General features: G+C 44.4%; 2 protein-coding genes and 1 long non-coding RNA gene across 7 annotated transcripts in view; 2 read left to right on the top strand and 1 right to left on the bottom strand.

Annotated features, from left to right (window-relative positions):
* Nucleotides 1-20,386, bottom strand: part of LRBA (LPS responsive beige-like anchor protein) — a 321,418-nt gene that overhangs the window by 139,330 nt on the left and 161,702 nt on the right. For 4 of the 5 annotated variants that reach the window (XM_033160146.1, XM_033160148.1, XM_033160147.1 and 1 more), the window contains exons 33-34: nt 18,138-18,284; nt 15,459-15,595 (exon numbers count right to left, since the gene is read on the bottom strand). In XM_033160146.1, coding sequence (XP_033016037.1) covers nt 15,459-15,595; nt 18,138-18,284 — 284 coding nt within the window. Of the gene's footprint in view, nt 1-4,984; nt 5,250-15,458; nt 15,596-18,137; nt 18,285-20,386 lie in introns of those variants that run through there. The other variant, XM_033160150.1, reaches the window with a different exon arrangement.
* Nucleotides 2,108-5,615, top strand: LOC117052849. Its single transcript, XR_004427324.1, has 2 exons — nt 2,108-2,250; nt 5,375-5,615. It is a non-coding gene; the product is annotated as an uncharacterized LOC117052849 (long non-coding RNA).
* Nucleotides 10,329-11,765, top strand: MAB21L2 (mab-21 like 2). Its single transcript, XM_033160157.1, has one exon. The coding sequence runs from the start codon at nt 10,485-10,487 to the stop codon at nt 11,562-11,564; it is 1,080 nt and encodes a 359-aa protein (XP_033016048.1). The 5' UTR covers nt 10,329-10,484; the 3' UTR covers nt 11,565-11,765.

The following is a 20,386-nucleotide window of genomic DNA, read 5'->3' as shown; positions in this document are numbered from 1 at the left end:
GCCCTCCGCACTGAGTCAGGAAATTCAGTGACAGGTTAAACAAAACAGAAGGTTGTAACTGTCATAATTTGCATTGCACTTTCACGCCAACAAGGGTGTTATCAGTGGGGGCAAGCCCTGGAACACACAACTTAAGCAACCCTTAGTTGCCCTCCTCATAAATTTTCAAGTGAAGCAAGATAAAACATAAATTCACAAATGTATTAACTACTTCAAGTTCCTTTCTTCCAAGTCTGCATTTTGGAAGTCGACAAACTACATAATAATCTTATTCCAAGATTGTGCAACTAGTATAATAAATGGTCATTAATGGTGGGCTTCCAACATTCATTGCTTAACTATTCTGTAAAGTTCAAAGTTCGAGAGGGGTTGGTTTCCTAAATTAACAGAGACAGGACAACAGAATAAGTCTGCATACATGCCTAATTCAAACAGAACTACAAATAATACAATTAAAAATTTTTTTAGCCTCTAGATGGTGTGTGTGTGTGTGTGTGTGTGTGTGCTTTTTAGAAAGCTGATCTCTAACTCTCTTGGCTCAGGATTAGCTCAGAAACCCTTCATTCATTAAAAACAAAGCATATTATCTATGATCATATTAAAAACAGTATAATTTAGTAAAAGCAAAGCAAGAACCCAGCTCTGCCCTGCCCACCAGTTGCATAGTCAGAAAAAACCTGGTAAAGGTAAAGGTACCCCTGACTGCTAGGACAGTCGCAGACGACTCTGGGATTGCGGCGCTCATCTCGCTCTATAGGCCGAGGGAACCGGCGTTTGTCCACAGACAGCTTCCAGGTCATTTGGCCAGCCTGACCAAGCCGCTTCTGGCGAACCAGAGCAGCACACGGAAACACTGTTTACCTTCCCCCCCCCATAGTGGTACCTATTTATCTACTTGCACCTTGACAAGCTTTCGAACTGCTAGGTGGGCAGGAGCTGCGACCAAGCAACGGGAGCTCACCCCGTCGCAGGGATTTGAACCACTGACCTTCTGATCGGCAAGCCCTAGGCTTTGTGGTTTAGACCACAGCGCCAACTGCAGTCCCTCCTAATCCAGAATATTGTTTCCTGCAATGACCAAGAGGATTCTTGCAGGCTATAATATTCACTTGTTTGTGCCTAGGAACTGGTATTCAGAAGTATAATGCCTTAGAACATGAATAGATGTTCTCCTAATTACCCATTTTTACTTGAAAGACTTGTATCTGTAGTGAATCTTGTTATTGAAACTGTAGTTGTTCACATAATGTTTTGGCATGTTCAGAGATGCTGGCAGTAAATATATTTAAACTTTTCCATCTACAGTTTAATTTTACTGAAAATTTAAATTAAAAAGTAGTAGCACTATTTCACATTGCAAACATTATGAGTAGTTTTTTGGCAGTTCAATTCTCAACCTTGCTGAGTACCAATAGCCAGGTACTTTAAGGAAATTATTTATGGAGCACCTGAAATGTCTTTACCAAAAATCTTGCTTTTCTTTGCTGATCTAACCCAATAGCCACCATTATGAACTGGAATGTCAATAAACTTTGAAAACTAAAGAAGCAGAAGTAAAAAAGGAGTATTACTGAATATGTAAATAATAATATAAACTAAGTTTGTAATATGTACCCAAATAGTTAAACATGCCAGTGGTTTCATGAAAAGACTGGGCATAGTCCAAGCCCTCTCCTCATCCAAACTACATACAGAGGGTATATTGTGAAGGCAATCAGGTGTCTAAGCATATCAGGAGTTGGAAGAAGCAGATGTGTGTGTGTGTGTGCAGTACATGTGCTGATTACTCCTTTTCCCCATCTGCCATAATACCAAGGGGCAGCTATTCAATGCCTCACCTCCTAAGTTAAGAAGCCCCCATGCTATCTAGCATATTGAACCTCTGTGCTCATGTATGTACAAAAATAAAAAATACCAAAGTGTAGACTGAACAAAGTCAAATCTAGGTGAGGAACTGCAGGTTAAGGAGAGATCTTAGGACTGTGCTAGAAAAATTATCCCAAGGCAACTGAGTTGGAATACGAATTTCTAGGACCATGCCCTAGTGTTAGGAAATAGCAAAACATGTGTAGCAATGCTGAGTTCATCAGTCTCCTGTATTCTCCTTCCCACCCCACTGCAGCTTGATAGATCATGGCCCATGGTGAAGCCTGCAGTACACTCCTCTGGTGATTTATGTTCCTCTCCTGTGAACTGCAACATGCTTGGAGGCAAGGATGATCTACTGTGTATTGCAGCTGTGGCTTTTCGGTCCGTATTGTGCCACTTGTTTTGTTTTGTTTTTTTAAAAAAAAACTGTTTCACCATTTAGTAGGATAGGAATTTAACAAACCAATAAACAAATTCTGATATAATTTCTGTTATATTACAGAATTTAATTGATTGCAGGCCAGCATTCATAAGCACAGAAGGTGTGATTCAACCACAGTTAAGTGCTTCTTAAGTTCTACTGATTTCAAAGGAGAAGAGAGTGAAGCATATGCTTGATTTTCACATTAAAATAAAAAAGTGCTTATCACAGTGATGTATTGCAGTGCACAGTAAATACAAGAATAGTAGACTTAATTGAGCCTGGGCGCATCTTTCCTTCTTTCTCCCCCTTTTGCAGACCTAAAGTGATGATTAACTATGCATCTGGTAGCATGTCACATCCTTTGTTTGTGCCTATCAGATAGGGAAGAGAAAGGGCATGGACAGTGTCCAGTCCCAGCAAGCAAATCATTTGGAAACAGCCATAGTCATAGATCAAAAGATTTTTCGTTCTATCCATGGCAGATTTAAACACACCAACCCAGCATTTTGCTGTAGACAAAGCCAGCTAGAAAACAAGACTCCATAGAACGCAAAGATAATAAAAGAAGATTTGGAGTGTGGGGCAAGGGATAAGAGACACAGAGAAGAAACAGACAGGTATAACCAGGGCATACATAGCCTGAGACAGCTGTTTTACATCCTAGTTTCAGAATGTTGAGGGAGAAAAGTTACCACGAATCCTTTGTTCGCCAAATGTTATTTCAGCTATTATACTGGAACATACAGCTTCTGTATTTTATTCATGTGAACAGGCATTCTTCTTTCATCACTCAGTGGGCCCTTAACACCTAATCCGCCAATTTTTATTAAACTTTGTTTCTCACAATGGATAATTTTTGTACCACGTTTTAGAGAAGATACTGTGTGCTGTAGTTCTATCACCTTTAGGAAAGGTAACCTAGAAAATGATTTCCAATGTTTAGTGTTGGGGGAAAAATACTTGCAATCTACATTGACTGACTCATTGTTTCCTTTGCAAATATTAAGTTAAAGCTATAAGAGGTTTTATGGAACAGCAACCAGAAAACTGAGGTTGACACACAGTGCATTTTTCAAAAGTGACATCACAGTTTTTTCACTTCACAAACAAATGACATTGCACTTCAACCAGGGATGTGAAGGGTTTGAAGTTAGGGTTTAAATAAGTGCCTTACTATAAATGCTACTTATTAAAGCTGAGACTCAAATCACAAGGATTGCACATCCCTTCCTTCTTGTGGAAACAGGATTCTCATAGAGTATGGTTGGAAAATGCCAAAATGAGGCCATTACAAATTTACTAAAAATATATTGAAATGATTTTAAACTACAAACAACACGTTCAACATGTGTCACTGCAATTGCTTGTAAAATATCATCTACATTTTCTGCTGTCTAAAGTCACCAGAAAACCTCAGGAGATTCATAATCCATATATTCAATGCATACAATGAATTGACAGCAGGCAATGCTATAGAAAGGGGGCAACTGGAACCCAATTTGGTTCAAATAGATTAGGGAATTTAAAATTAGATTTTGCAGATAAGCTGAATTGCAGAGGGCCACCTTGAATGATTCAATAAACTATAAATATGAAGCATAGATATATATAACCTCACCATAATCAATAAAATCAACTCTGTTCTAGTACAACTGCAACATTATAAAAGCAGCAGGGGGGAAATCATTTTTATTTGCCTTTGATACAACTAAAGTTCCACTACTGCTGTGCTGTACGGTTCAAATAGCTGCTTGTCTCAGCAATGGATCATTCCAATTTCAATATAAGTTTATTGTTCTCGCCAAAGGACATAACAAACCTGCAGCAACAGTACCAATAAAACAATACAGATTGTGAACTACTTCAGTAACAGTGGGGGACTAGGACCTAGGAGACCAGAGTTCAAATCCCCACTTTGACTTCAGTGACCTTGGGCTAGTTACTGCCTCTCAGCAAAACCTACTTCACAGGGTTGTTGTGGGGAGGGGATTAAATGAGGAGAGGGAGAACCATGTACACCACCTTAAGCTCCTTGGGGGCAAAGGTAGGATATAAATGCAACAAATAAATATAAATATATGCATATGCACCAATGCATTCATGAACAGATTCAAACCATGGTTCCATGCAAGTTCTGCTAATTTCAATAAAACTCTCTTCCAAGTAAAGTGGTTTAGATCATAAAGTTGTTAAATGAACACACTGGGAACTATTACAGTGAATTATAAAAGTAATTGTGATACTGCCCAAAAAAATCAAAGCAGCTTTCCCTTTTCAGACATATACCTTTACATCTAGAAAATAAGAAATAAGAGGAAAGGGCAGTCTTGGGGGGCAGTAGCTGAAGTGGATAGAGGGAGAAGAAAAAACTTACACACCAAATACAGCCTTGTAAATCACTAGATAGCCATTTATGTGTTAGTTAACTATTGTGCCTTTCAACCTTCTAAACAAAATTAAGATACAAGTATTGCTCTTTAAAAATGTATAAGCTTTGTAGTAATTAAGTAAAAGGAACCCTTTCTTCTGAGACATAAAGGAAGTACACACCACAGGACAATTTACAACACTAAGCTCTCAAACAGAAGAGAAAAAGGCAAAATAAAAATCCGCCCACAAATTTATAAAGAAAAGATCCTGGAAATGTAAACAGGATTATAGCTGTCATTCCTCCAGATGCATTTACTTTACCCATTGACTTATTTTTGCTGTTGAGGAACACAACATCCACTCCTGAATCATTTCTTTTCAAATTCAAACATTCCCTGCAGCAGTTCAAGCTTCATCAGCAGAGCAGGAATGTATGAAAATGACAGGCAAAGGGCATTAGTTCTTTTCCCAGACTGTTCTTCTATAAATGGAAGCACAGAATTCTGCCACAAAGAATGTTTAGCTAACTTGGTTAAAATATTGCCTGAAAAATTTAAGATGAACTGAAAAATTAAGTTGACTATAGGATACATTTCACGCTGTTGTCCTTAAACTGAATTTAAAGTAAACCAATGGTATTTATTAATTATGGGCTTCTAGAGATACATAATAACAATTCAGCTTATTTATTTATTTATTTATTTATTGCAGAGCCCAGTCACACAAAAAAGACATGTCTCATCGTCCATGATTACAGAGGGTCTGAAATTCTTGAAAATTCAAAAGCAGACAAGAAAATGTGGCAAAGAGGTCCATGGTCTCAAGTCAATCCTCTTCCAGAAGTTCCTTAGAAATAGCCCACAGAAATGTTAGCTTGTCTAAGCAGGAGGACTCACAAAGCAATTGCATAAAAATAAAATTAAAAGCCAATAAAAAGTTGAGTGGCTGTCAAGATCTGCATTTTTTTTTTACTATTTCCAGTTTACTCTAGCTACAGAAAGACCACCCTAGTTCCCCAGCTCCCATTTTCTTTATTCCAGATGTGTAAAAACAGCCCACTTTCAAACTAAGCTGTTTTCCTGTAAATGCTCAAACTCTCTCGCTCTCACACTCACTCCCTGAACAGAAAAAAGGAAGCTCTCCCTCGCAGTTCATTCATGCCAATTAAATGCCAGTGATTATACCTACCCATTCTTAACCTGTTTTAGCAGCAGCGGGAAAAAAAGGAAAAGGAAAAGCATCCCTGGGAGAAGGCAAGGGGAACCAGCGGGGCAAGCCAAGAAAAGAGCAAGACGCTCCCCACGCAAAGTCTCCTTTGGAGAAGCCCTCTGCTAACAACCTCGCTCTTCCTTGCTCCAGGCAGCGGCGTGCTGATGTTGGCACTGCCTAAACCAAACAAACACGATGTTTAACAGTCAAATAAAATGTCCCGCAGCCTCCCTAATGAATTTGTCAAGGCCCATCAGATCACCCCACCCCCTCCCCTGCCTCATTAACTCAAGTATGATGAGACGGATTATAACGGGAGAATACAGATCAATCGGGCTGAAGCCTTCAAGTGGCTTTTAGCCTTGAGAGCTTCCCCTCCCAGACAGTCTCTCTCTCTCTCTCTCTCTCTCTCTCTCTCTGATTCTCTCTCTGGGTCCTTTTAATAGAATACAGTATCTCCTGCTCCTGGAGGGGCTGCCACTTCGCTTTAATACCCCATCAAGGAGCTGCTGATGGACTCCTTGACTCCCAGACAGCCAAGGTGAAGTGACAGGGGCTCTTCCATGGCAGGCTCGCCTCGGATCTTCCGCTTCTCCCACCCCCCAACAGCAAAAAAATAACAACATGCTTTCAATTATTCATCCTTCTCTTCCCACCCACCCCCATCCTTCCCCTCGAAGAAGGAAAACAAAAAGCAAATTCCGCCACAGACGAGGACGCTGCTGCTCTCTCGCAAGCAGCCAAGGCAGCCGCAGAAGGCGAGGCGCAGGCTTTTTCGCCGGCGTTATTTGCTAGAAAGTGTTTAAGTTTATTGCTCAAATGATGTTTCTAATTAGCGCTCCGGGCCATAAATCCGAAGCGGCTTTTGTTTCAAACTGATTTATTATTTACTAGAGCTTCGACCTCAGTCTGGTGTGGTGGTGGTGGAGGGGAATAGTGGAGAGAGAGAGAGAGAGAGAGAAGGTAAACGAATTGTTTGGAAAATCAAAACGAGGAGGAGGAGGAAGGTGAGGAAGCTCAGAGCCTTCCCTCCGGGCCGCAAACCTGCCCACGGAGAGAAAAGGCGCTTGGTGCCAGGCTGGAGCCGTCAGCTCACGGATGGAATTGCCCAGTCGGTGCAGACAGCCTTTCTTTCCCTTTTTAGGGTCACCTGGGCGGCAACCCTGACCCAGGGGAGTCGCTTTGTAAGCTGACTCGCGGAAGTAGGGGTTCCGCGCGCCCTGGGCGCGTCTCGGCAGCCAGTCGAGGGAGAAGGATAGACGTGGGTTTCTCAGACATCAAGGTGAACGTCCCAGAGGGGACACCGCCAAGCAAGGGGGCAGGAAAGTAGGTGGTTGCCAAGCAGGAGTCTGGCTGGCTAGCGACAAAGAGCTAGAAATGGTTCTTGGAGCGGGTTGTGCATTTGTGCGATTGCTGCTCCTGGACAGCAGCTCCACCGCCACGTCCAGTTTTTAAAATACGTGAGCAATTTTGAGGATACTGGGCGCCACGGCGAGGACGAAACTGAGCAGCAACACCATCGCCTCGTCTGCCCCTTGAAGTTGTTTCTGGGCAACTGGGCTCTTTCTTGCGCTAGCGCCAGTTCCACGGAGAAGCAAACAGAAGGGGACACACACAAACACGTGTCACGTCCTCCTCTATCCTTCCCAGGTGCTCCGACCTCGAACAATCTCCTAACATCTCTCAGAATCGAGCATCCAAGTAAGGACATTGTTAAGGATCGGAGCATACATGTTGAAAACAATCCCGGAGCTTGGAAGTAAGCCTTCCCATCATGGTCAGTGCGACCAGGTGGCAGGACCGCAGCCGGCCAAAGCACTATTACTCAATTCAGCCGCCCGGTAGTCCATGGGGCTTACTCCCTTGGAAGTGCGTTCAGAGTTGCAGCCGAAAACTGTTTCCTCCAAAGCAGCGCCTGTCTTCCTGGTTGCGACGGGAGGGATTGGAGAGGGAATTATTCTGCCTAGATTTGCTTCTCTCCACCGTTGTCCCGCGACGGCTTGTTTCCACTGCTTCAGCAGCAGTGACATCTTCACATCTTCCCTCCAAGATATCTAGTCCGGTTACACCCGCCTCCTCTGCTTTGGTCGGGTCTCTTTCCTCGCCCGAGGCAGGCATCTGTCAGGCAACGTGGATGGAGCCTGTTTTGGAGAGGAGGAGGATCTGGCCGACGGGACAGGAGAAGGCAAGGACACACACCTGTTCCAAGCAACTGTTGAGCTTCTAAAGACCTTTCCAAGCCTACGGGGAACGTGACTATTCCCTGGCACGCGGAATATATCCACAGAAGCCCTGTGGGCAAATATCACGTTCAATTTAGAAAGACTGGGAGTTGGCGGGGAGGGAGGAGAGGAGAAGAGACAAGGCGAGGCTCGCCATGGTCTTCTTTCTGGCCATGAGAGCAATATGCAGAGGAGTTCGTAGTTCGCTTCCCAGAGGCTGGAATATAATTGCTGACTTTCAGCATTGCAGGAGATGTATCATCATCATAATCAACAACGGAATGAAAGACACGATTAAAAAGGGAAAAGAAGCTCAGCCGTCCATGTTAAAAAAACAACAACAACAAAAGCCCATCTCATCACACAATTAAAGCAAAAGGCTACAAGAAATTGACAATGTTAGCGAAGCGGCTTATTTATTAAGATTCTGTAAGAGATCTATAAGAATATTTAAATTTGGAAGGGAAGGGGCCGCTGTCTCAGTTTTTACTGTTTTCCTCCCCAGCACAAATACTGAGGATCGGGAAGATTTGACACTTCAGCAATTATTACCAATTAAATGTAAACGATTAATCTGCGGCTGGTGTCTATCTTAACACAGAGAAATACGCGCTTGCGCGCACACAAAATCTCAACAGCCGAAATCCGCTGGGGCTGGAGGGAATATTTCTGTTACTTTCGTAAACACGGAACTGTGTATATGCGGAAACTCTCCAAAATGCAAAGTTTCTTCCTGACTCCCCGCGCTAGTAAATGGAGTATTTTTTTTAATACAGCGGGCACATATGATCTCACAACAACAGGCCAGATGCATGGCGCAGGATTTATAACTTTTAAGTAGGACCCTCATTTAGGGTTGTAAAACAACGTGTACTATTCCGTTCCAATAACTGTCTCCCTTTCACTAATGTTGGGTCCGCGGAGCAGCTACAGAAGATTTATGCTTGCACAGTACTGAACCTCCACCCCCCCTTTTATTTTACTTTCCCCCCTTGCCCTCCAATACTTCAACGTTACTAGAGCAAGTCAGTGTGGGGAAGCGAATTTTACACACCCGCACGCACCACCCTCGGCGCTTCAGTTCGTGCAGGTACACCTTGATCTTGAACGTCACTGCAAAACACGCAGAGATCTTGCCAGAGCGCTTGCCGTGGTGTGTTTCATGGCAATATTTAATTCCCGCCAAATTGCTGCATGGAATCGTTCTTACAGGGGCTATGGCTCTTCCTCCCTGGTTTTCCAGGGAAAGGGAGCTTCATGTTTGTTTGCCACATATGTGTGTGCGTACGCGCAATCTGTGCATGTGCCTCAAGCATATCTCCAGTCTCTTTCCCTTCTCCCCCCCCCCCCCAATACGCAGTAGTGGCGGGCCCAGCATAGAACGTGCACACCGCCCGGCCCTGCGATTGGCTGGCCCTCTGACAGCTCGGCCCGCGATTGTAGGATTCCGGAGCTCCGCCTCCTTTCGGAAGGACCTTCGGACCATTCATAAACTAAACAACACTCTCCGCAAACCCAGAGACCTCCAGACGTCCATGCCGGGAGAGGCGCAGGAAAGTAACCAGAGCTGCTGCATCCAATTCCAAAGGTGGGAGGGGGAAGGAAGCGGAAAACAGGAGGAGTAGGGGGGCGCGCGAAATCCTGGAAAGCGGAAAACTACACACGCACACGCACACACACACACACACACACACCAGCGCGCGCGCAAAGAAGCTCAACTCGCCAATCTTGCCACTGCTCTAAGAGAAGAGAGATCCAAAGAGAGATTCGCCTGTAAACAAAATTGAACCGAGGGAAGAAATGATCACAACGCGCTTGCACTGGCTTGTGTTTAATAATAAAGAAATAAGAAGCAGGGGCGGCCGGCAGCAATAGGTTTCCACTCCGGTGGCTTCTTCAGACCAGGCCTCCAAGAAGCGATCATCGCCGCCGCCACCCTGTCAGCGGAAGGAGGCGGCCAGAAGCCCCGGTGCCAGAGAGAAAGAGAGGAGAAAGAGGGGGAAAGAGAGCGGAGTTCTGCTTCTGGGTACCGGGCGCAAGCTCTCCCTCATCGTCGCCGTTTTCTCCTTGGCCGCCGATTGCTTCTTTCCCGCTGGAAGCCAAGTTGCACGAGTGCGAGAGAAGTTTCCCCATGAAGGACTGAAGCCCTCTCCGGCAGCTGCGCGCAGCTCCAATGTGAACAAGGAAAGAAGCCAGCCGCCAAACTTTACAGCTGCTGCTGCCTCCCACCCGCCTGCCCGCCCGGGGTGGTGGTGCTGCCCGGTGCTACCCACTGGCGCTGCGGTGCTCGTCTGGAGCGGGCTTGGCGGGCGCGGGCGCGCGCGGCGGCGGCGTTGGATCCGTCCACGTACTGCGAGAGCCCGGTGTACAGCCCGGACGTGTGCCCCAACATGATCGCGGCGCAGGCCAAGCTGGTGTACCAGCTGAACAAGTACTACACGGAGCGCTGCCAGGCGCGTAAGGCGGCCATCGCCAAGACCATCCGCGAGGTGTGCAAGGTGGTGTCCGACGTGCTCAAGGAGGTGGAGGTGCAGGAGCCGCGCTTCATCAGCTCGCTGAGCGAGATCGACGCGCGCTACGAGGGCCTCGAAGTCATCTCCCCCACCGAGTTCGAGGTGGTGCTCTACCTCAACCAGATGGGCGTCTTCAACTTCGTCGACGACGGCTCTTTGCCGGGCTGCGCCGTGCTCAAGCTGAGCGACGGCCGCAAGCGCAGCATGTCGCTCTGGGTGGAGTTCATCACGGCCTCGGGCTACCTGTCGGCGCGCAAGATCCGCTCGCGCTTCCAGACGCTGGTGGCGCAGGCGGTGGACAAGTGCAGCTACCGTGACGTGGTCAAGATGATCGCCGACACGAGCGAGGTGAAGCTGCGCATCCGAGAGCGCTACGTGGTGCAGATCACGCCCGCCTTCAAGTGCACGGGCATCTGGCCGCGCAGCGCGGCGCAATGGCCGCTGCCGCACATCCCCTGGCCGGGGCCCAACCGCGTGGCCGAGGTGAAGGCCGAGGGCTTCAACCTGCTCTCCAAGGAGTGCTACTCGCTGACGGGCAAGCAGAGCTCGGCCGAGAGCGACGCCTGGGTGCTGCAGTTCGGCGAGGCCGAGAACCGCCTGCTGCTGGGCGGCTGCCGCAACAAGTGCCTGTCGGTGCTCAAGACGCTGCGCGACCGGCACCTCGAGCTGCCCGGGCAGCCGCTCAACAACTACCACATGAAGACGCTGCTGCTCTACGAGTGCGAGAAGCACCCGCGGGAGACCGACTGGGACGAAGCGTGCCTGGGCGACCGGCTCAACGGCATCCTGCTGCAGCTCATCTCGTGCCTGCAGTGCCGGCGGTGCCCGCACTACTTCCTGCCCAACCTCGACCTGTTCCAAGGCAAGCCGCACTCGGCCCTCGAGAGCGCCGCCAAGCAGACCTGGCGCCTCGCCAGGGAGATCCTCACCAACCCCAAGAGCCTCGACAAGCTATAGAGGAGGGGGGAAGGGGGTTGGAAAACGCCAGGAGAAAGAGGGACAGAAATAAAGACTGCGCGGAACCCGAATTAAAAACAAAACTCTTATTTAAAAACAAGAAGAGGAACGGGGAGCAGCAGGCATCCCCTCCCCACGAAAGCGCAAAAAGGACTCCAAGCCTAGCAGCGGGCACCGGCGCTCTCCCTTTCTCCTTTTTTTAAGAATAAATAAATAAATAAATAAATTAAAAAGACACTTAGAAACAGCGGCGGAACTTTACGACAGCCAAACGAAACCCGAGGTACATTTCATTTTTCTCTTTCCCCTCCACCCCCATATTAAGTGTATGTCATTCGTTCCCCCCGCTTTTCTCTTTCTCTCGTTCGTCTGCCTGAATGTTGTCACGAAGTGGGGGAAGGGGAGAAACCAGAATTATTTAACTATATGTACTTTTTTATTTCTTTTGAAAGAAAGGGATGGGGAAAGAGAACCGAACAGAAAGCCCCAGACACACACGAAAAGTTTACTGATGCTAAATGTATTTCAGTGCCAAGTCAGATCATGCGTCCTCCCCCTTTCCCTAAGATGACTTGTTCAAAACAGTAATAATAATAATAAACAAAATGGTTTTAACTTTACATTGCCTTCGTGTGGGTTTATTCTAAAATTCAGGCAACGGATAGACTGTTATTTCCACTTCTCAGTAAAGAAGGGCTATCTCTCTCACACAAATATCTATGGATGGAAGGGAACAAAATAACAGAATGTTAAGGGAGATCTCTGGGGGGAAACCCCCCAGTAAATATCTATTTAACATCTGTTTTCTCTTACAGAAGATATGTAAATATTAAGGTGGGGAAAGAAGCATTTATACTTAAAAACAACAACAACTTGTGTTTGATAATATTTGGGGCTGCGTTAACAGTGGTTATGAGATTGAGTATACATTCATTATGTGAAGGATAGGATAATTTCTCTCTCCTCATTTGTGCCCAGCTCTGCACGTGGGCTTCTCATTTATTAAAGCTGAGTAAGTACCCAAGTCCAATTTGACTTTGAATTTCAAGGCCATATAGATTTACTCTGAATTATTAATACCCTACAACTAGTCAATTTATTTGCTGCAAACATTTGGTTTCCTCCGGCTTTTATGTAGACCCTGCTTCAGGAAGAAAGGACATAGAACAAAATACAAAAGGGAACTAGACCTTAACAGGTTGTTGTTGTTTTTTTTAATGTTAAGCTAGCATCCCCAGGACCATGCATTTCCATACTAAAATGATTTGTATTTGAGAAAAGGATTTTCAAATTGTACTAGTGAATTTGTTTTATTTTTTAAAAAAAGTTTCACATTATGGCTTCAGGCTTTATACAAACAAAGTTTAGATTTTCACAAACACACACACACACAAAAACCCCTATTTGACTGCTAGGATATTTTCCAACATGTTTTCTCTAAATGTGAAGCCCTATTCTAAAATATGTTTACTTGGCAGTAAGTAGCATTTACTTTAATGGGGCTGTGTGCAGTGGACAGGAGCCCCAGCATTATGGGTATTTTATTATTCAAGATTTTTTTTTATTTGAATGAATTCCCCTCATCCCCCCAAAAGTGTGTTTTTAAATTTATTGAGGACTTATTTGAAGTAGGTGCCCACATAGAGACAAACCTATCATTGAAGAGGTAGAGTCCTACCATATTTCACAAATCATCTCATACCATTAGGAAACTAAACATATTTTCTACATTTATATAAATGCATCTACTTGCACAACAGCTCTGTTTTGTTTTGTTTTCCTAGAACAATGTGGCTTCATATTAAAAATCTTTTTTTTTCTGTGACAAATTATTTAAATATGGCTCAAAATAAATTGAGGATCTCCCGTGCCTCACTCCAAGAGCAAGTCTGAGCTCATAGTACTACAGCTTGCTTGTTAAAAACAGCCTTGTAGTAGGAATATAAACTTTGATGTTATCAGCATCAATGCTGCATCCAGTTCAGGTTTTACTTCAAAACTCCTGTCATAATGTTTTCTTTCCCAGGAGTTTAGAAAAACACACAGAGAAGCCAAATTTATCAAACTGAGGAAGGCCCATTTAATAGGCATCTGAGCAAACGCAGGATTGGTATTCAAGGGGGAGATGTTCTTACTCAAGTTCTAGTTACCCATATCTTCTGGGAAAGGGGTGGGGGAGAAGAGAAAGAGAAACATGGGGAAATGCCAGTGCTTGTAAGAGAATGATGCTGCATTATTGCATGACTTCATAACCAAAACACCAGTAAGCTTTGAAAGTTTTCACGAAAGGAAATAAATAGTTTGGTCTCTCTCTCTCTCTCTCTTTCTCTCTCTCTAACATTTCCTATCTTCAAGATTAAATTAATAAACCTGGCTACTTTTCTATGATCCCTATCTCTACCGCAAATTTAAAGAGTACGGTCAGTTTAATATGCCCGTTCATTTTCCTTTTTAAGATGGAAAAGGAATAATTGTATCATTCAAAGGGGAGGGGGGAGATAGCAGAGGGATCTCACCCTACATTACTCCTTGAATGATGCACAAGGGCTGAACAGCCACATTTGATGAAAGTTTACTGTAGCTTCCTGTATTGTAATGAGTTATAAGAAATAGGCTGCATTAGTATTTTACAGTTCGTCTTCACTGATGACTGCTTTTTCAATTTCAATATCAAACAGCACCAAAATAACATGCAAACAAATTGCAGCTACTTCTCAGTTTTAAACCTTTCACTTTTACCCTAATACTTGAAAGTTTATGTACTTCAAAGAAAACTTCATAGTTTTAATTTGCTACTGTTATAGTAAAATAAAAGCTTTAAAAAACGACTGCAACATTAAGCAAGGTCTAGTTCAGTGTTTTTCAACCTTTTTTGGGCAAAGGCACACTTGTTTCATGAAAAAAATCATGAGGCACACCACCATTAGAAAATGTTAAAAAAATTAACTCTGTGCCTATATTGACTATATATAAAGTAATTTTTCAATTTTTCCCACGGTACACCAGGCAACATCTCGCGGCACACTAGTGTGCCGCGGAACAGTGGTTGAAAAACACTGGTCTAGTTCAAGTCTTCACTATCCATTAACCTTTTCAGAAAGATGTATTCAAAAAAATAAAATTGAATAGAGATACAACAAATAAGTACCCACTGATAGAAATACAGTATACAATTTTGTCTTTGTTTTCTCCCTAAAAAAGCACTGTATTTTAGCAATTGCTTTAATGAAATTTGGGAGACATTTATCTACAATAAAACATTTTAGGTGGAAAAGGCATACTCAGTAATCACATTTTAGTATTATGGAAGCTGCCTAAATGCAATTCTTAAAGTAATCATTAACATTGTAAGCAAAAACGGTTTTCTGGGGATGGGAGGAATGACTTTTATTACCCTTGCATTTAAAGATCATTATAATCTGAACACAGCATTGAGTTGGGAAACTGAAGCACAACACAAAATATATTATTAAAATATATAGTATCAAGTGGCAATTATGTTCTCTGAATAAGCATGTACAAACTTTTCAGCCTGCTACAAAGTAATATAAATCAAATGCAAGAAATCAGTGAGCACCATTAAAAAGTTGAGGTAAAACAAAGGCTTCAATAGAAAACACTACTAAACTTTCACACATCCTCTTGCTCTAATGCAGTTTTAGTCAAAGCATTTCCCAGGAGGCTTCTGCCCTATGAAGTAATTACCACTGGAACTGGGATGAATTGTTTTTCATACTTACATGAGTGCCACCAGCACGAAAACTCTGCAAATTACAAACTCACAAATATGAGAAAACTTGTGTCCAATGGATTTAGAAAGTACTGGGTGAAAAACGAAAGGCTTCTTGTAATTTGTCACAATGGTTAGTACAAGAGGGGTCAATGATCTCTTACCTTGGGGTCAATTTTCTTAAAACTCGGCTCTTCTTCATCTACCTCAAAATACAGTTCAGAGGCGGTGATGGAAAGTGTGCCCTTCACTACTGCACAAGGAGCCACAAGCTGAGCTGGTGTAGACAGACTAACAGGACCTACCGAAGGGAAAGATACAAAAACCACAGTCCAACACCTTGTTACCAGTGGTCTCCGCAACAAGCAGAAAATGTTGCAGATATAAGTGTATGTTCTTCTTTTTAATTAGCTTACTTTAATCCAATGCCACCCTCCACAAAAAGGACTGGATTTATAAATTTAATTCTTATAAATCCCCAGTCCCCCACAAGTACACATGCAAAGCATTTGCTGCACTTGGGACTGCCAGACATTTGAACAACTACAGCTGCAAACAATGCAAACAATTATGTATGCTATCTAGGTGGCTATTAGATCACTGAGCTTTCTTCTTCCAGAAATTTAGAAATATTTCAGAACCGAATACCTCATGTTCTAAACAATAATGCAAATACATAAAAAGGGAAGGTTGGATGGGAAATATTAGTTTCACATATGTGTGTGTAGATTTGGGGGGAGTGGCAAACCAATTTGACCCAGATTTCCTGATGATTAGCTTATTTAGAAAGTTGCTTACGAGTTCTGTACATGAGTTTTTATTTTCATGCATGGCAGGGATCTATTGTTCAGAAGTTAAATGCTACCCATTGCTAGAGACTGAGACATATAGCATTTGAGAAGTGGGTTCAGCCTGCCTTTTTAATATTTTTCAAGGTATCCACACACAGTGTTAGTGCAGCTTAGGGACTGTGGGAATAAACAGCTGGAGCGTTGGTTTCCAACTGAATGAATTTTTATTGGAATAATCACATCTCCACAGGGTTTATCACAGAGACAGATCAGTGTACTACTCAAAACAATAGGCTGGGTACAGATCTAACAATATGCAGGCCATTATATAAAGCAGAAAAGTGGGTTATATTTGTCATCCAACTCATTAAAAAGCAGGGAACACAGAGACCAGGGAAGGGCATATTTGTCAGCTGTAGGGCTTTGTTTAAAAATACTGTAAACTGCATGTGTGACACATTCCCTTTTGCATTAATAAAGTGTGTATAAATGAGGTGCACACGCTTAGGTAATCAATGGGTGAATAACTGCCAAAAAAATTCAGATGAATTGTCATTTCTGTCAATTGTTAGGAGGTGTGATGGTCTTTAATCTTGCATCAATCTCAATGTGTGCCAGTAGCACAATAGAGGAGATGCTCTGCTGAGATCAGAGCAGCTTTGCCCTCTATTCCCAGTGTACAAATACATTGTGTTTGCAGATGGGCATCCGATAGCTGCACTACCTCCATGATTTCCCAAAGCTCATTCCCACAAATGGATGAAATAAGCAGCTATGTGTTCTTTTGCTGTCTCCCTTTGCCCTCTGTACATTAGCATGTAATCCAGGGAAGAAATAACATTTTTTCAATCACTTTCAGACATTCAATTACAGGGCAAGCAGACAGCTGCAGAAGCCAGGGCAGCTCAGGTCCCGCTGAAAACCCCTGACAATTTCAACTTCATTCGTAACCCACACTACTTTATTAGCAAGGATTACTTCTTAATCCTATTGCCATTGTCAAGATTATATAATTAAACTCCCCTTTCACCTCTATTACAGTATGAATGTATTAGCAGAAGCAACAAATGTAGAAGGGGGTGGACCATGGATTGGATGCTCTTGCAGGGTCTGTTGAAGAACAGGTTCATTGAGAGCCTCTCTATTAAATTATGTTGCTGTTTTACTGGTTGGTGCAGGGCTTTGACAGTAGACTATATTTTCATGTTTAGTTTTTATTATAAGGCACCAAACAGATGATGCATTAGGTAATGAACTGAAATAGAGATTTTTGCACATAAATAAAAATGAATAAGCCCCCATTTCCACTTCTTCCAGCAAAACAGAATTTAAACACAAGGGATATTCTTGTTTTTGGAGTGGACCAAGTGATATATACCTAGACCCAAAATTCTACACTATTCATTCCCAGATTGCAGTTCCAGTCCAGTGAATAGGGGGCTTGGCTATAAAATTCTAAAGCAGAAAAACGTTGTTTCGTTCAGTTTGCAACCAAGCCAATCTATTATGGGAAGAATAACCTGTTTCTCAGTTAAAAAAGAAGTAGTAGTAGTAGTAGTAAATGGAGGTTTAGACTTACACAAAGGAGGCTGGCAGAACAATTAGCTTAAAAGAACACAACTCCCTTTACAGAATGATTGCCTTTGATGCAGAGAGGTGTTTTGCTTTTGAACAAATATATAAATACGCTTTATGATTTACTTGTTCAGATTGCCTTCTTGTTGCAATGCGCCGTAACACTAGTGCCAATGAGATGGGGGGGGGGAGCTAACATAATCTACTTTTGTACAGGATCTGGCCTGACCTATCATGCTCTCTCATACACACACACACACACACACATCTAAAATTAATAATTTAAGTGGCGGTACAAAGGTCATTTCCCCTATTCAGAAATTTATCTTCATTAATACAGTTATGGGAAAGAGCCATCCATCCCATGTCTCCTCCCCACCTTGCAGAGAAGATGTTGCCAAGGAGGAGGTAAAGGAGTAAGGAAGCCAGGGGGAGAAACCAAGTCGGAAGGAGCAGGTAATAGACAGCTGAAGTTACCAGTTAAGTTCTCCAGTTCCTTCTCTTCGATGGATGACAAGGTATCATCGTCGCCTTCCAGGAGAATTTCGCTCTCAGAGTTCTGATTTCCTAAAGCCTGACTCTTGATGGACTGCTTTCCTTTAACAAGTACATCTTCATCTGAAGCTGAAATGAAAGAGAAACGCGGCTGTCCATCAACTTGGAGAGGCAACAGTTACAGGGAAGGAAGGTCGGGGAGGGGTGGGGGGGGGGCCGAGGAATAACCTTGCTTATTGCACACATGCCGGAGACTCAAGCAAAGAGGAGCTCAGCTGGGAATAAATCCGCCAGCCAGCCGCCTCTAACCCATGCTGGTTGGGAAGCGAGTGAGCCGGCAGAGCTACTTGTAAACCGATTAACACAGCCAGGACTGAAAGCTTTTAGCCCTCCTTACGTGATATTTGAAACAAGCATCCCCCTTCCGGTATTTTTTATTTTTTTTTTACTACAACAACAACAAATATCCCCACTAATAATAATAATAATAATAATAAACCACAACTCACCCTGATAGCAAATTTATAGTTCTATAAATTAAATCAAAATGGGGGGGGGGGGTTAGGAAAAGGGAACGAACTAGTTGGGTGCGTCTCAAGAAACCAAGACTGCAAGTCTATACTTGGCAGCAAGCCCCGTCGGAGTCAGTGGACCTGCTTGGGGGGGGGGGGGGACATGCATGACCCCCAGTTGCAAAATGTGACCGAGCATCCTTATGTGGGGAGGGGGTGCGATCCATAAACCAGCAAAGCAAGACTTTTGGCGTAAATCCAGCACCTCTGATTAACTCAGGAAGGAAGGAAGCACTTGGTGGGGTTTGGGGTGATGTCGATTATTATTATTATTATTATTATTATTATTATTATTATTATTATTATTATTATTCCCCCCAAGCACTTTGGTTTAACTGCTCTATGGCTAGGGCTATTCTTTATTCAGGGGGAGCCAATTCAGACCTCGGTGGAGCCCAGACACAGCAACGCCTTCCACATCACTCCAAACTCACGCCGATTCTCCTGTCTGAGGACTTAATAAAGATTCCCACAGCTGCCTCGGGCGCTTCTCGGGCCGGCCAAGGAGCTATGGACTCCCCCGGCTGCCACCTCCTTGCTGCCCTCGAAAGCCCGAAGACGTGATGGCTTTGCCCGACGGGGATTCCGGCCGCACTGCAGCCCCCGCCGCTGCCTCTAGGCTAGCCGGCCGGCCACGTCCTCAAGGGACGTCCCTCGCTGCTCTCTGGCTGGGCAGCCACGGGCAAAATGCAGGCCAAAAGCGAGACCGGACTCCCAAGGCGACTCCGAGCTACAAACACCCGCCGCCACCAGCTGCTACAAAGGGCAGGCGAGTAGCGTCCTTCGCACACTTGCCCGAGGGAAGCCCCTTCGGACGCGCGGGGACTACAGCATGCCTGCGACACAGGGGCGATCCTGTGTCTTATTTACCCGGGAGTAACCCCCACTGCACACAGGTCTGCCATCGGAGTCTGTATGAGAGGACGGCGCAGTTTAAAGGGCGCAGGGGGCGCTTTCTCAAGGGGAAATCGCATAGGGCAGCTTTAGGGGGGCCCGGGGGGCGTGCACGGTTGGCGAAGCTTCCTTTAGGGAATCTTGGAAAGTTCTTTTCTGCACAACAAACTTGGGAACAGGGGTGCCAACTTGAATAAAAAATGGGGAGGGGCAGTAAGCCTCAGCCCTTATAACTGATCACAAGACGCGGCGCATGCACAGCATTTGAACAGACCATCAACCTTTTTGAGGGGGAGGCGCCCTCAAATGTTTTATTGATTAGGGCGAATGGACCTCGGCCCCAGGGCGTTTGCTCCTATGCTTGGAAAGGTAGGAGAGCTACGTGGCTCAAGGCTGGGGAACCAGATTACGTCTCCCAGCTCTACTCCGAGGGAAGCTGATCGTGTTAGGACGTCGTCCTAGGACCTTCCCTCGCTCGCTTCGCGCTTCGACAGCGAGCAGGATCCAGCAGATCCACACTAACCACCCTTTTTAGCCTATCCTCTTTGAAGCTTCGAAAAGGTGCACCTGCATCACGGCGAGAATCAAACCAATCTCTCAGCAGGGCGGCACTGTTTGCCCTGAATGTTTGGGGGGGGAGCGAAGGATAAGCGGGAGAAAAGACCCACACCATGGTAGAACTGAGCCAGCCTTTCCAAATTCCATATAACTCTAACCAAAAGCTGAACAGGCTTTTTTCTTCTTTTGTCTAGCGCGCATTTTCTA

Source organism: Lacerta agilis, chromosome 9, assembly GCF_009819535.1.
Source record: "Lacerta agilis isolate rLacAgi1 chromosome 9, rLacAgi1.pri, whole genome shotgun sequence".
Classification (NCBI taxonomy): domain Eukaryota; kingdom Metazoa; phylum Chordata; class Lepidosauria; order Squamata; family Lacertidae; genus Lacerta; species Lacerta agilis.
This window is presented reverse-complemented; position numbering and strand designations above follow the sequence as displayed.

Bases quoted from the DNA above. Each gene is read 5' to 3' on its own strand.
- MAB21L2 (XM_033160157.1), top strand. From the start codon at position 10,485: ATGATCGCGGCGCAGGCCAAGCTGGTGTACCAGCTGAACAAGTACTAC.